Source organism: Salvia miltiorrhiza, chromosome 8, assembly GCF_028751815.1.
Source record: "Salvia miltiorrhiza cultivar Shanhuang (shh) chromosome 8, IMPLAD_Smil_shh, whole genome shotgun sequence".
In the NCBI taxonomy this organism is placed as follows: domain Eukaryota; kingdom Viridiplantae; phylum Streptophyta; class Magnoliopsida; order Lamiales; family Lamiaceae; genus Salvia; species Salvia miltiorrhiza.
Genome location: NC_080394.1, coordinates 30,649,293 through 30,663,767, shown reverse-complemented (window position 1 = coordinate 30,663,767; position 14,475 = coordinate 30,649,293). Strand labels below are relative to the sequence as shown.

Here is a 14,475-nt window from a genome sequence, read left to right as displayed (position 1 = left end):
CCAATTTGTAAATGCATTTAATACAATTTTATTGCAACAAGGCAAACATCATTTCATTAGAGAGAGACTCGATTCTATTGAAATAAACCTAGTTTGTGTTTCAATCTCGATATATCAATGAAAAGAAGAAGAAAAAGACGATGACTTATAGCGCATATAATTGTTCCTTCCTCCAATCTCAATAGAGTTTTCTCCAAATAATTCCCAAATTCCCTTCCAAATTTCATTTATATTTGGTTAGCCTGTGTGCAATTTCTACATTCAACTTAGGGGTGTATTCGTTTAGGATTTTAATAGATTTTTAAAATTTAGAGAATTTAAAAATCTACAGATTTCACACAGATTCTTCATGTATTTTGGAATTCTAAATAGATTTTGTAGTGATTTTAACAAGAATTTGACGTGATTTTTACGGATTTGAAATCAACCATCCCAGCGCTCGTTGGAGTTAATTGAGCGCTGGAGCATTTCCCAGCGATCGCTGGATTCCAGCGACCGCAGGCTTAGTGAAATATAAATACCCAACGATCGCTGGGTTTCACAAAATAAAGCTTAGAAGCTAGCTAGCTAAAGTCCACTCCAACAACTCATTCAAATCACGTTCCATCAAAAAAAATTAAATCCGATTACTTTCACCAATTTTTGCCAAAAAAATAATAAAAAAAATCAATCTTTATTTGTATGCAATCAAACGTAGCTCCTCCCAGAACCTTCCACCAGCTGCTGGCAAGCAAGCAAAACATTTTTTGCCAATTTACGGTACAATTCTTGTTCCAAATTTCGAGAATTTGTTTTTGGGTATCTAATCCTCGAGCTTTCTTTCAATGGTTTAGTTACGTTTCTGTTAAACTTTAATTGTAGGTGAATTTGATGTTAATTTATGAAGCTTAAGATTTATTGTCGCTGTTCGTAGAGAAATTTGATTATAGCTTTTTCCGTTAGAGATAAAGAAAATGGAGGCGAGCAACAGTATTGTGCTAGTGAATTTGAACTTAGAGCCTAGGGATGATCTTGAATTCGATACACACGAAGCAACATATGCATATTATAAAGAATACGTGAAATCTGTAGGGTTTGGTACAGCCAAATTGAGGGCCCAGCGACTAGGGGTGGGAAGATAGGGTTCGGGTATAGGGTACCCGATTACCCGACCCGAAAAAATCGGGTATCGGGTACCCTATACCCGAAAAAATAGGGACCGGGTTCGGGATCGGGTATTTAAGGTGGAGAAAAATCGGGTATCGGGTATACCCGATCGGGTATCGGGTATACCCGAAATACCCGGTTTTTATTAAATATATATTAAATTATTTAATTAAATTTTAATTCTTTAATTTCAATTTTCAAATCAAATGAGTGAAGTCTGTAACCTACCTACTCCCTCACCTGTTCTCCCGAGTCCTGACTCCCGCCGCACCCCCAGGCCCCAGCCCAGCCCTCAATCCCTCTGTTCCGTTTGCTCGACGACCCAACGTCGCCGGCGCCGGCCTTCGTCGTCCCACCCGCTGCCCGCCACGATCCAGCGGCGCAGTCCTCTCGCGACCATCGCCCAGTCCGCTGTCAGCCAGGCGCCCAACTCCCTCTGTTCCGCCCGCAGCCCGTCGACCCAGCCTCGCCGCCTTCGTCGTCCCAGCAGCTGCGCCGCCTCCGAGCTCCCAGCAGACGCGCCGCCAGTCGTCCCCACTCCCAGCTGCGCCGCCTCCGAGTTCCTCTTCTTCTTATCTTCTTCTTCCTTTTTTTTTAATTACTCAATGTCTCAATTCAATGTGTACCGGGTAATTAGGGTACCCGAATACCCGACCCGGGTACCCGAATCGGGTATTAGGGTACCCGATTTTTTTTCGGGTTCGGGATCGGGTATCAGTTTTTCGTCTTAATCGGGACCGGGTACCCGATTTTTTCGGGTAGGGTACCCGATCCCGACCCGATTCCCAGCCCTACCAGCGACTGCTGAGTGCCAGCGATCGCTGGCTTCTTCGAGCCGCGACCGCTGGAACCCAGCCGACGCTGAAATATGAAATCTTTTGAATTCTCGTGGTCGGAGGTCGGATTTGTTCATGTGTATTTTTTGAATGAAATCAATGAAAATCAGTCCAATTTTAAAATCCATAGATTTTTAAATACCTCTAGATTTTCATAGATTTGTAAAAATCTGAAACGAATATCTCTAGATTTTTATAGAATTTTAAAAGTCTTGAACGAATACCTCTAGATTTTCATAGACTTTTAAAAGTTTTGAACGAATACACCCAAATTTTAAAAGTCTGCAGAAATCTATTAAAATCCTAAACGAATACACCCCCTTAGTTTTATATGAAAATGATATACATTTGTAGGGAGAATTAACTGTGCTTTGGAATCTGATCTGAAACGATATATTTATAAGGTATTTAATTTACGATTATAAATTATAGGGTAATATAATAAATTTATAATTATTATTTATTATTATTTTAAATTAGAGACTTTAATGAGTAAAATGGGGGTATGAATATAATTACCCTCCTTTAGCGTGTGGACAAAGTCCAAACAAGGCCTCAAAAATATGTAGCTGACCCCGATTTGGGCCTCAACTTAGTGATAGAGTTGGGAACTCAAAGCCCATTGGAAGAACTTACGTTGCTACAGCTGCAAACAAATATATACTACTAATCTCTCTCAATTTAGGCATTTTTGAGCCCCCTTACTTCAACTTCAGGATTTTCAATCTCTCTCTCTCTCCCTAATGGCAACAACGACAGCACCTAAAGTCGAAAACCCTAAAACCACTACAGATCTCAATTTAGCGCCATCGCCCGCTGAGGACGCCTCATCGGCTCAGCAACTCTCAGAACTTTCTAGCGGCGGAGGCGTCGAAACGAAAGGGACACCGGATGCAGCGGCTGTGAAAACCAGCGATGTAGATGAAGGCGGTGCGGCCACAGATATTCAGAAGAAGATGAAGCGAGCGGAGCGGTTCGGGATGCCGATAACTCTTTCGGAAGAGGAGAAGCGCAATTCTCGTGCAGAGAGGTATATATTTTTGTCTCCACTAATAGGTTTTGTATTATAATTAACTTCGTACCTGTATGTTGTTGTTAGTGTAAGGGTTATGGTTCGGCATTTGTGATTTTTGAGATGTTTGGTGCTTTGACATGGAATTCGAGAAATTGGCACCTCATGAAGTTAATAGGTGCTGGGAGGTTGCGGCTACCTAATTAACATTTATGGATTGCCACCATAATGATTGAAATTAGGCATATCGTGAACACTTAGTTATAGAACCACCTGGGTCGGTCCTGTAGTCTTTCAACTTGCATCTATAGTTTGCTTTAAATCAGAGTGTTGCAGTACAGTTTTCGAATACGGTGGGGTGGTTATTCCTATATATCCCATTCTGCTCTTTTGGTGTTAACTATTATTGTTATTATTATTAGTGTACGCTTTTATTTAAATATATCGTGTTACTGTTTATCGCACAGAATATCGTTGGAGATCAGTTTCTCTAAGTATGTGCTTTTAAACAGGTTTGGTACAGCTTCTGCTGCTGATGGAGTGGATTCAACAAAGCAATCAGAAGATCTGAAAAGGAAGGCTAGAGCAGAGAGGTTTGGCCCTTATTTCCTCTCCTTGTGCTTATGTGTGTGTTTTTTGTTGTTGCTGCTGCTGCTGCTGTGATGTTAAGTGAGATTTTATTCTCTTGGATTAGTTTTCCTCACCCATTTCAATTGTTCATTAGGTTCGGGATTGCAAAATCTGTATCAGCTGATGAGGAAGCTAAGAAAAAAGCTAGACTTGCTAGGTTTGGGTCAACTCCTGTGACGGATCCAGCAGAGGAAGATAAAAAGAAAGCTAGGGCACTCAGGTATAGAATGCACACTTTTTTTCCCCCCCTTATAATGATGTTGGGGGAGGGGATACTTTGAATGTTATATTGAAAATGTGCTAATCATTATAAAATCTTGAAAGGGTTGAATTTTTTTAAGAATTAATTTGATGAGATGGGCTTTGCTACAATGCAGATTTTCGCAGCCTCAGTCTAGTCCAAAGGCAAATGGAGAAGGGAATATTGAGGTGGTGAGTTATAAGTATATGTTTATATGAACTAGATGCCTTTGTTTCTTATCAAAATAATTATTATTATGAAAGTTGTAGTGGTAATGAGATTTATTGGTTCTTTTTCTCATTCGTGCGCTTAACATTTCAGAAGACAGCAATATCTGGCAAGGCTGGTGGAGGAACCTAAATAAACCTTGGTCTATAAGCTCTAGTAAGATATTCATCTGAAATTTATCTTTTTCAAACCTTGTCCTTTTTCTTCTATTAGATTCTGTCGACCTAAAAGCTCATTTACTTATTATTTAAATCATTTTTCTAATTGGATGCATCATTCTCTTTTTCAGGATGGCTAGGTTAGAGTAACTTCTTGAACTCCCTTGTTGCCCTCTTGCTGACAACCTGACATGAACACCCGTTTGCATAATCATCTGTGATTTACAAGCGATTTTTGTTTTATGTAATTTGGACTTCTTTAGTTGTGGGTTTCCTGGTGATGCCTGCGACAATCAACAGCCACCTCCTCTATATCAGTGCTTCTGAATCGGCATGCCAACCATTTCAAAAATTAAATGCATCAAAAAGGTCTTTAAGAGTCTTGTTTAAGATGTGTGTAGCTCTGTGTAATGTGTTGCTGCTTTTTTCTTATTCTTACATGCTTCTTGTTGACCGACTGCTAACATTGATGTTCATGATAACTTTTGTATGAACTGGATTAACAAATATTGGTTCAACAGTTTGTACCCGTAATTTGTGGTCTGGTTGGTGCATGAGAAGTCTTCTGTTAGGTTTCGTTATAATGTGTTATCCAATAATATACCTCCTGAAGTCACTGTGCCTGTAATCTACTATATGCCAACCTGTGGCTTGCTTCTGTGGAAGTGTCTGATAAAGTCTTGAATGATGATTTGAGTTTCAAATAGTTGCTGTTTAGAGATTTTTAGATCATTTTCAACTTTTGATAAGGTTAAATGCTGGTTTACTCAACAGCTGTTTAAAATCACCACCCTTTTCTTCATTTGAAGTTATTTTGAGATGATTGCATATGTTTAGGATTTTGTGCAGTTTTTTTTTTTTTTTTTTCAGAAAATTCTTGAAGTATGTGATCTGATAGATTTACTGGTAAGATCTCTTCAAAGTGGTTTTAAATCTTCTAGTTTGTTTGATAATTTTGGTAGGTTTTTTTCTTGATTTGCATGGTAGTTAATTATTTTCTTATGATATGGTGTTTTCGAAATGGTTGGCCCGTCCTTTGAAATGAAATGCCGGTCAGGAGGTGGTTTGTGGTTGTCGACTGCTTATGGCTACGCCAGGCAAATCAGCTAGGCTTCTTTGATGTGCAGGAATTAGTTGCTGCATCTACTTGCAATGCTAGCCAGGTTTATTTTGTTTGTAGGTAGAAATTCCTAATTAGCAATGCAAGTTAGCATGGAATGCTTTGGTAAAATTTGTAATAGTTTGGTTGATCGGCCAGAGGGAAGTTACCAGTTTTTTTATGCTATTTGTTTCTATTCTGCTGTGGATGTTTTTCAGCCTCTCAAAAATCCATTGAACGTAGAGCATGCGTTACACTAATGCAAAATCAGATTTGATTGTCATTGAATCTGGAAATTCTGAGTCAATTACTACAAAGTTTACTAGAATTTGTTATTCCTACACGATTTTTAGATTATTGCAACTGCAACAGTCTTTCTATCCTTTTGCAACTCCAGTATTGTATTAATAAAATCATTTTGTTTAATTGATGCTATTGTGGTCGTGCATGGCAATTTTTTTTATAAAGAAGCTGCAACCGCAAAAACATAAAGTGGTGTTAATAATTTCAAATTTATGTAAATATCATGTTATTTATGATAATTAACTCGAAATCATTCAAACTCATATTGAATTTATGGTGATTTTTTTGTAAATAAAAAGTGTTTGTAAGGATAAAAGATTAAAGTGGATGGTGGGACTATTTCTATAAAAGGAAAGTGGTATACTCTTTGCGGATGCCCGATATAGTAAAAGTGATCCACTTTTGACGGACGGAGGGAGTATTATTATTATTAAGATTAAGATAAGATTCCGAAGAAGATGATTATGGGTTCCTTTAATGGGAATAACAACACCAAAGCAGCTTTCAACTATGCGCCATTTTGTAAACCTGTATTTGTAAAGAAGATAAGACATATGAAGGAGTTATCCGTTGATGGTTATTCTCCCAAATGAAGTAATAAACGAGGCATCTGAGATTCAATAAAACAATATATTCTCTTTATCTTTAATTTATGTTTCCAAAACGAAAGATAGAGAGCTAGGTACATGAAGAATTTGGACGGTAGGGAACGCCAGCAGCCCCTCGTATCGATACAACGGGAGTTGATCTAGCGGTAGAGGGTTGACGATCTATAAAAACGACGACAACCTGTTATATCATCGTGGAAATGCCTCCTCACACCTCGTTCTATTTTCTTCAGGTCTGCATAGCGCATCTCTCTCTTCTTGGCCGCTCTCCGAAGAGCGGCTTCAACCAGTCGCCTTGCTATGCCCTGCCCAACAAAACAACAACATCATGGTAAGCTTGTCCCGTGCTTCAAAAACTACTTCAAACTCGATATTGAGACTTACTTTACGGGGATTGCTGGTGACGATATCAACTGCCTCCTGGTTGCTAAGGTGCTCCCACAAACCATCTGACGCAAAAATGACAAACTGATCCTCGGGGTTGAGCCTGTGCACGAGTATTGACGGCTCTGGGCTGAGAATCGGCTTGCTGAAGGGTCTAGGCAGCCTGAATTTGGCCAAGAGCGGTTCTCTGTTGAACTCCGACCTCTTGAGATAGGCGTCGCCAATGGATCTTGATACCTGTTGCAATAAAACGAACTCCAATATCATCATGCCTTTGCCTTGCTTGGCAGCATCAGGTATTTTTTTGGAGGGAAAGCCATTGACAAGACGAAGAACTGAGAGGAGGTGGTACCTGGATGATGCCCTTTACGCGCCAAACTTTGTGCTTTGAAACTACAATCTGTGGATCATCAGGATGCAAGCTCCGGAGCTCATTTCTAACTGATTCGAGGCTAGCATTGTGCTCTGTGGATAACTGAACAGCGGTGACTCCTCTACCGCTCTTATCTGCCCTGCCTAAGACAGCTCGGGAGTCTCCAGCGTTGGCGACATGAAGGAGCCCGTTGCATATCACCCCTACCAAACAGCACGTCCCCACTGAAGCGATTTGCGGATTTGTAGACCATTGTTGCCTTACTAGACACAGAAACTCCTCTTCGGTCGCTAAGAAAGCCTTTCTAATCACATCTGCAGATACCTCTCCACTATCAGAGGCAAATCCTGCAACCAACAACACAATCACCAATCAACACTACTTGAATATACACTTGGGCAGTCGTTTTTCTAGCTAAACTTCATAACTTAAGTATTTGACTCTAAGACAGTTCACTTTATACTTGATACATCATCTTTCATTAGCAAGGTCTTCCCTTGGAGCTAGTTCAATGGGGTAGGATCATTGCCATGTTAGTAACAGGAAAGAACACGAACCGTGCCATCAACAGCTTGTGAAACGAGCTGAAGTTAAGAAGGATTACTACCAAACAGATTCAGAGTCCGAGACTGGATGTATGCGTATCACGCCATTGACAACAAAGCATGAGTAATGGCAAACTAGTGAAGTAAATGAAGCAGCTACTTAACATATATATACACAGAGGCAGCAACTTAGGAAATCAAATATAGAAGTTATGTGAATCTTCTTCAGCCACAAAGGAATTATAGATGCAAAGAAAGCAACAAGTTTGTTGAGAAACATACTCTTTAGATAGGTGAACAAGGTGTGATTGACAAAGCGGGAAGTCTCCGGCCCTCCATGCCCATCATAAACACCGACAAAAGTACCACACGGCCCCGAATCAAGCAAACTCAATGGCCCTGATTCAAGCTGGCTCTGATCCTCCAACAAATTGTTGGCTTGAATCACAGCCATTGAGAAGTCACCAGCAACATGTTGACCGAGATCCTTGTACCACCAGAGGCCGTTAGCCCTACCGGCCGGATCGCCCTCGTCTCCCCCACTCCCATCCCCCTCAACACATGGCCTCCAACAAGGCTTCACCATAATTCAATTAACTAATTGATACACCACAACACTTTTCCAAACTATAAAAAGCTACATGTCCAATTGATCTAACAAGGAACTTAAAACCCTAAACATATAAATACACATGTTGATGTTCAAGTTCAACCAAAACAGCCAGCAGACAACATGTTGATCATGGATCCCAACCCCAACTTCAGATTAAGCATAGCAGAAGTATTATACCCAACAGCCCTACAAGGGGTAGACACCATTAATATGCAAGAAGCAACAAGATAGAAATTGAAGGAAACCAAAAGGGTATGGGCAGAATTTACCCTTCAAACACTGTCTGTGCAGAGACAATAAAGCAATAGTTACTTTTAGCTGAGAAGTGCAGAGAATATGGATTGGGTGGCGCTCTCTCTCTCATACCTTGAACCTGGGTCAAGAAAATGGGGGCCTTCCATAGCTTCTGTGCCAACTTTCAACTACAAGCTTAGCTGGAAGAACCCATACGAGTTTGATGGTGACAGAGTTTGTTCCTGGATCGCAGAGAGAGATGCAGATTGGATAACAAAAAGAAAAGAAACTCTTTCTTGGAATTTTGTTGGCAGAGAGAAAATCTTGATAGATTGGTGTCAGAATGAGATCTCAGATTGTTGTTATTATGGAGGGATGGTGAAAGTACACGGAGAAAAATACAAATAATTCAAGGGATTGTTTGTTTTCAATTCAAAGAACCAGTTTTTTTTCCTTCTGACAATCTGTTTTTGGAGTATTGTAGTTTAATAGTTCTCTCTCTCCTCTCTCTCAATTCTTTGTAGGGGTTGGTATCGGTACTTGTCCTCATCCCTTTGGATTTCAGTTTTTACACACATTACACTTTATTTAGCCCACTTCAATTTTCACATTCACTATTTTTACAAAATCTTCCAATAAATTAAAAATGAAAGCAAGTTCAGTTTTTAGATAATGAACCTAAACAATATTGGAACTAAATACGATTTATAATTTAGATATCAAATACTCGTTAGAGTACTTGTTTGGACTTGGCTCACATTCAAGAGCAGAACAAGTCATAGTTGGTCAAACTTGCATTTTAAACCCCACCCCAAAACAAAAAGAAAAAAGAAAAAACAAAAAACATGTCAATTACTATATAATTTAATCGATAAGGATCCAGTTTTTATACTTAAAAAACTTTACATGTCAATTACAATAAAAACTTGATATTCCTTTTCTGGATCTTATGGCATATAAAAATAATAAAAAGGTTGTATCAAACAAAAAATGTGTTTGCATCTTTCTTGTAAAGTTATATGTCTTGAGGTGAATACATATGATTATTTCAAGAAGCGATGTAACAAAGACTTCATTTTGATTCTACCATATAGCTTTTCCCATTAAGGTTCCCCTCAATCCAGTAACATCCAAAAATTTACCTTTGCAGTGAGATAAAATAAACAGGTTAAATTAAGGCTATAACTTATCTGGATTTTTTATTTGCTGAACATCACACTAATGTTTCTTTGTGTACAACGCATTAAAAATTTGTGGATCTACTTGCAATTCACAAATTAAAACAATTTCTTTGGTAAATAATTCCTATAGGGAACTCCAAAAATGTAAATATCAGTTGCATTGATTGCATCCCTTCACAGAAAATAATTCTCGAATAAACAGCATGTTTTAGAGTAAAATTTATTCGAAATATTAGATGTGTGATAAAAATATGTTAATAACAAACAAGCGTATTTACTAATGCATTGAAACAGAGTCCAGATAAACTGTTTGTTCCCTCAAGACAAAATTCGCCCAAATAAGACTTAAGATTCTTAACAATAACAAAATAAGACCACTCAAAATTCATAGATATGCGCATTCAAAATATAATATGACGTGGAAACATGTGAACAAGATGATGATTCAACTATAAATGAAATAATGATGTTCGAGTTATGTATGCAAGAGTGTCATTCTAAGAAAGGCAGCGAAAATATACATGTGATTAGAGTATGTAATATACTCATAATACCTTAATATTTTATTTGCTAAAAAGTAATACGAAACACGTCGTTTTTTATAAATTAAAAATCACAAAATATTATTATGATTTGAGGGATTTTGTATAGGGATGGATCCAAAAAAAAATATTGGGCATTTGAATAACTATAAATATAAAATACGAAAAATTACTCTATTATTTGTCCAAGAAAAAGAGTTTTATTGTATGTTGGATACAAATTTTAATTAAATTGTTAAAGTTATTATAAGTAGAAATGTAAAATAAATGTACAATTTGTAGGAGTAGTGAGTAGAATAAATGTATATTATTAGTTAAAAGTTAAAACAAAAATACAATTTATAGATAAATAAGATGTAATAATTCATAAAGTAAAGTGAATTTTTTTTCGTAGACAAAATCAAATTAGGTAAGTAAAACTCTTACGTGGATGGAGGGAATACTACATAATGTATTGAGGATTGAGAGTTTAAAAAGTTGCTTATTTATTATGAAATTCCTTCCTGCCCAAATACACATAAAATCTCGCGGATACCAGAGATGATACTTAGTGAGATACCTTGACACAGCAGAAAACAAAACCAAAATCACCAGATACGAACACACGATATGGTACCCCAGTTCGGTGATAGAACACCTACGTATGAGGGGCCTCGCCCAGGGAAAATGATTCACTATGAGAAATTAAATTACAGCATGACTTACACAAGACTCAATCTTCTATGTCTCTATAATTTCTCAAAACCTCAACACTAGTAAAACGTCGAAACCTAGATAACACTAACTTTCTAAGTGTGAACCCCGACAAACACACCTACTCCCTTACAACACAAACTTCAACTCACAAAGGAGATAAACTGAATAACTACTTTGCTACCAATAAGATTAAACGCAAAGTAAGAAATTACCAGAACATACAATCCAAGCTATGATGTTCTTCACAATAAGAAGCGTGCTGCACTCACCAACTGCTCGAATAAATGCACAAGTGACCGAACCCTTCTTCAAAGTGAAACTTGACTTATATAGATGTGAGAATCAAGACTCCTCCCTTGATTAAACTCTTCCAAGATAGCTGATAAGTCGATCCAATCATAATAAGAACCAATAAAGATTATCTGAAAACCTTGAACTTATCTGCAAAGAAATCTTCTAAGAATATTTCGATGCGGTCGGGGTAACAACTCTGGTAACTCAGAAGGTATCAATGACCAAGGACTATATAAATGACAATTATAGAATAGAGTATCCTACTCTAACATTCTCCCCCTTCGTCATTTATATAGACAAAACATAAAATATTGCTTCAACACGTGAACGAACTACAATATATGCATTAGCTCCCCCTTACATCAAAAACTCCCCCTTAAACGATGATATCGGAGTAACACAGCAGTAGAAGATAGATGCAATAAGCTTCTAGCAAAAGGGGTCAAAAAGAGCTAAATAGCTAAAACATATAAGCTCAAAGGGTCAGAGATACGAACCACAGAACGGAGTCCAACATAAACCACTCCAACACACACAACTCTCCCTTTTTTTGTCTCAATGAATGACAAAGGTCCAGGTAGAGTTTCCACAATCAGCCTCATCATCATCAGTATTAGCTGTGTCATCCACACTATCTTCCTGATCAGCTTCACTTCCGACATCTGAATCAGCAACACCACCTTCCTGATAAGCTTCATCCCCCGTGTCGGTATCTTTAACTTCACCATCCCTGATCTCATCACGGGTATCATCACCTGGAGCTGATGCAGGGCTTCTTAAACCAACAAGAATAGAAACAAAAATAGCTTTGTGCCCTTGAAGTTGAGTAATCAAAGAATTGAGCATAGCATCCTCCAATTCTCACTCGCGAATCATGTGAGTCTTGTGATCAACATTAGCTTTGGAGGTACTAGCACCAACATGGAAGATGCCCATCTTGGAAGAATCTGCATCAGTAGGCAGATAAGTAGTAGCCTTGGCATCGACAAAGATTTGAGCAGCTTCAGTGCCCCCACAATGGGGTACATAGGTCCGTCTCTGATTCTGTATACCACTTATGGAGATGGTATACGTAACAAAAATCTTAATTATAACTATTATTAATTTTATAAAATCTTAATACATTCATACCAAACAACATATTATATTTTACAGATATTTTAATGCATTTTACTAATTATGATATTAATGTGACATATAGTAAAAGACATCTCAGTCAAATATACCATATCTTATCTCATATCGTGCACCAAACGAGCCCTAATTGTATAGACCGTAGTATATTTTGGGTGTGTTTCCTTTGATTCTAAATTTATATGAAGAAAAAGTAAGATAAAAAAAATATGGGAAAATTTATTACGCTCATCTTTTTCATCTCATATTTTTTAGGGTGAAAAATATGTAAAAATATTATCACATTCAAAGTTCAGTGACGAAGCCAGAATTTGAGTCATTTAAATTACATAAAAAGTCAAAAAATAAAATAAATAGTGTTTCATAAATCGCAATATTTCTCTCATATTTTTCATGTTCTGAAACTTCTGCATAATAACTTTATTAGTAATATTTACAAATACATCTTTTCCATGTAAGGTACTAACCAAACGTTTAAAAGATTGTCTCACATACGATTACAAAGAACACTTTGATGATCTTCAAACAACAAGAAACTGGGTTAAGAAATTATCATCACTCACATTCTCTAAATTCCAATCATCATCAATCCATCTGTTCAATATCAAATAGAAAAGCAAAAAGATAATCTTCAAAAAAATAATCCATAATTAAAAGAAACACGACACTGAATTGGGTAGAGGAAACGAGCATGCTAGCATCAAATTACAATCCAAATCAAAGGAATTTATATCTATAAAGTCAATTTGAAAATAAGAGAAGAAAATTAGTCTCCCTTGGAAACAATTAACACAAATTCAATTGAAAGAAAAAAAAGTCACATTTGGTTCAATATCTAATACTCTCTCTGTCCACCAATTCGTGTCCTAGGGGAATGATTATTTATCACTTCCCCTAGGACACAAATTGGTGGTCGGAGGGAGCAATAATTTGTCTACAACAACTTGCTTCCTTAGTTAAATCAAGAATTTGAAAATTTACAAAGATTAAGGATGGAAGATGAAAAAGATTTCCACTAAAAACTAATACTGTCTTCGTCTCACAAAAATATGAACATTTTGCCATTTTAGGATTAATCTCTTACTTTTCATAAAGTGAGACCCTTTTTCCACTCACAATACACTTTTACCTAACATTTTTTAAAACTCGTGCCACTTACAAATGTTTATGTTTTTGTGAAACGGAAGAAGTATAAAATTTATGATTTTTTTATAACATATATGTGAAATTATAAAAATCACCCCTATGTAATTTTCAAGGGAGATCCAGTGGCTCCACTATCCCCTCTGACTTGGCCCCTGATCACAGCAATAACCCATGATAATATTGTCATAAATTAAAGTAAAAAAGAGGAAAATAACCTATGATTTATTATCATGAATTAAAGTAAAAAAAGAGGAAAATAGGATGCTGAAAAAGAATTTATGATTGAAAAAATATTCATTTCACAAAATATATATTTCCTCTATCCCCAAATAACTTCATATATTTTCTTTTCGGGATGTCCCCTAAATACATTTCTGTCCATTTTAGGACATTACCCCACCATAATAATACTTTATTTATTCTTATTTTTTAACATTTCACCATTCTCAATATTAATTATAATATATTTTCACCACTTTCAATATTAATTATAAAACTTTTTTTTTTCTTTATCAATATACTTAACAACTTTTCCTTAAAATTCGTGTTGTCTTCTATTAGGAAGTTATTTGATGGACGAATGGAGAATATATATATAGGGAGAGGCTAAAATAAAAACCAAATTTAAGCTATAAAATAAGAACCATTATAGGCCCTAAGATTTTCATATTTCAACGGCCAGATCTTAATGATCTTAAAGTATGCAATTAATGCCAGATGTACTATTAGTCTAGAATGGTAATTTCAATATTTTAACAGTTATCTTTTCCTTAAATAAAGGAATTGCGTTTTAGCAAATACATAACATTCCATACACACAAAAATAATTCGTACCAAAATAATTCATATGAAAACTAAAAACAATTCATACAATCAGAGTTGAGGCTAAAATAATTCGTACGAAAACCAAAACAATGCATACATAAACCAAAAATAATTCGTACGTCAATAAAAAATAATTCGTACAAAAACAAAAAATAATTCATGCAACACATATATGGTGAGGCTAAAATAAATAATTCATACGTAAATAAAAAATAATTCGTACGTAAATAAAACATTAATTCATATA

General features: G+C 36.5%; 1 protein-coding gene and 1 pseudogene across 2 annotated transcripts; one reads left to right on the top strand and one right to left on the bottom strand.

The window, feature by feature from the left end:
- Positions 1-2,576: 2,576 nt before the first annotated feature.
- Positions 2,577-5,549, top strand: LOC130997669 (protein MODIFIER OF SNC1 11). Of its 2 annotated transcripts, none has more exons than XM_057923079.1 (6): positions 2,577-3,012; positions 3,507-3,587; positions 3,719-3,844; positions 4,002-4,056; positions 4,187-4,249; positions 4,383-5,549. In XM_057923079.1, exons 1-5 carry the CDS (start codon positions 2,726-2,728, stop codon positions 4,223-4,225), a joined length of 588 nt encoding a protein of 195 aa, XP_057779062.1. In that variant the 5' UTR covers positions 2,577-2,725; the 3' UTR covers positions 4,226-4,249; positions 4,383-5,549. The 2 variants fall into 2 exon arrangements, with proteins under 2 accessions (XP_057779062.1, XP_057779063.1); XM_057923080.1 differs by having other exon boundaries at positions 2,664-3,012; positions 4,002-4,053.
- A 715-nt stretch (positions 5,550-6,264) lies between these two features.
- On the bottom strand, positions 6,265-8,933 carry LOC130997649 (probable protein phosphatase 2C 38; annotated as a pseudogene).
- Between the last annotated feature and the right edge of the window lie 5,542 nt (positions 8,934-14,475).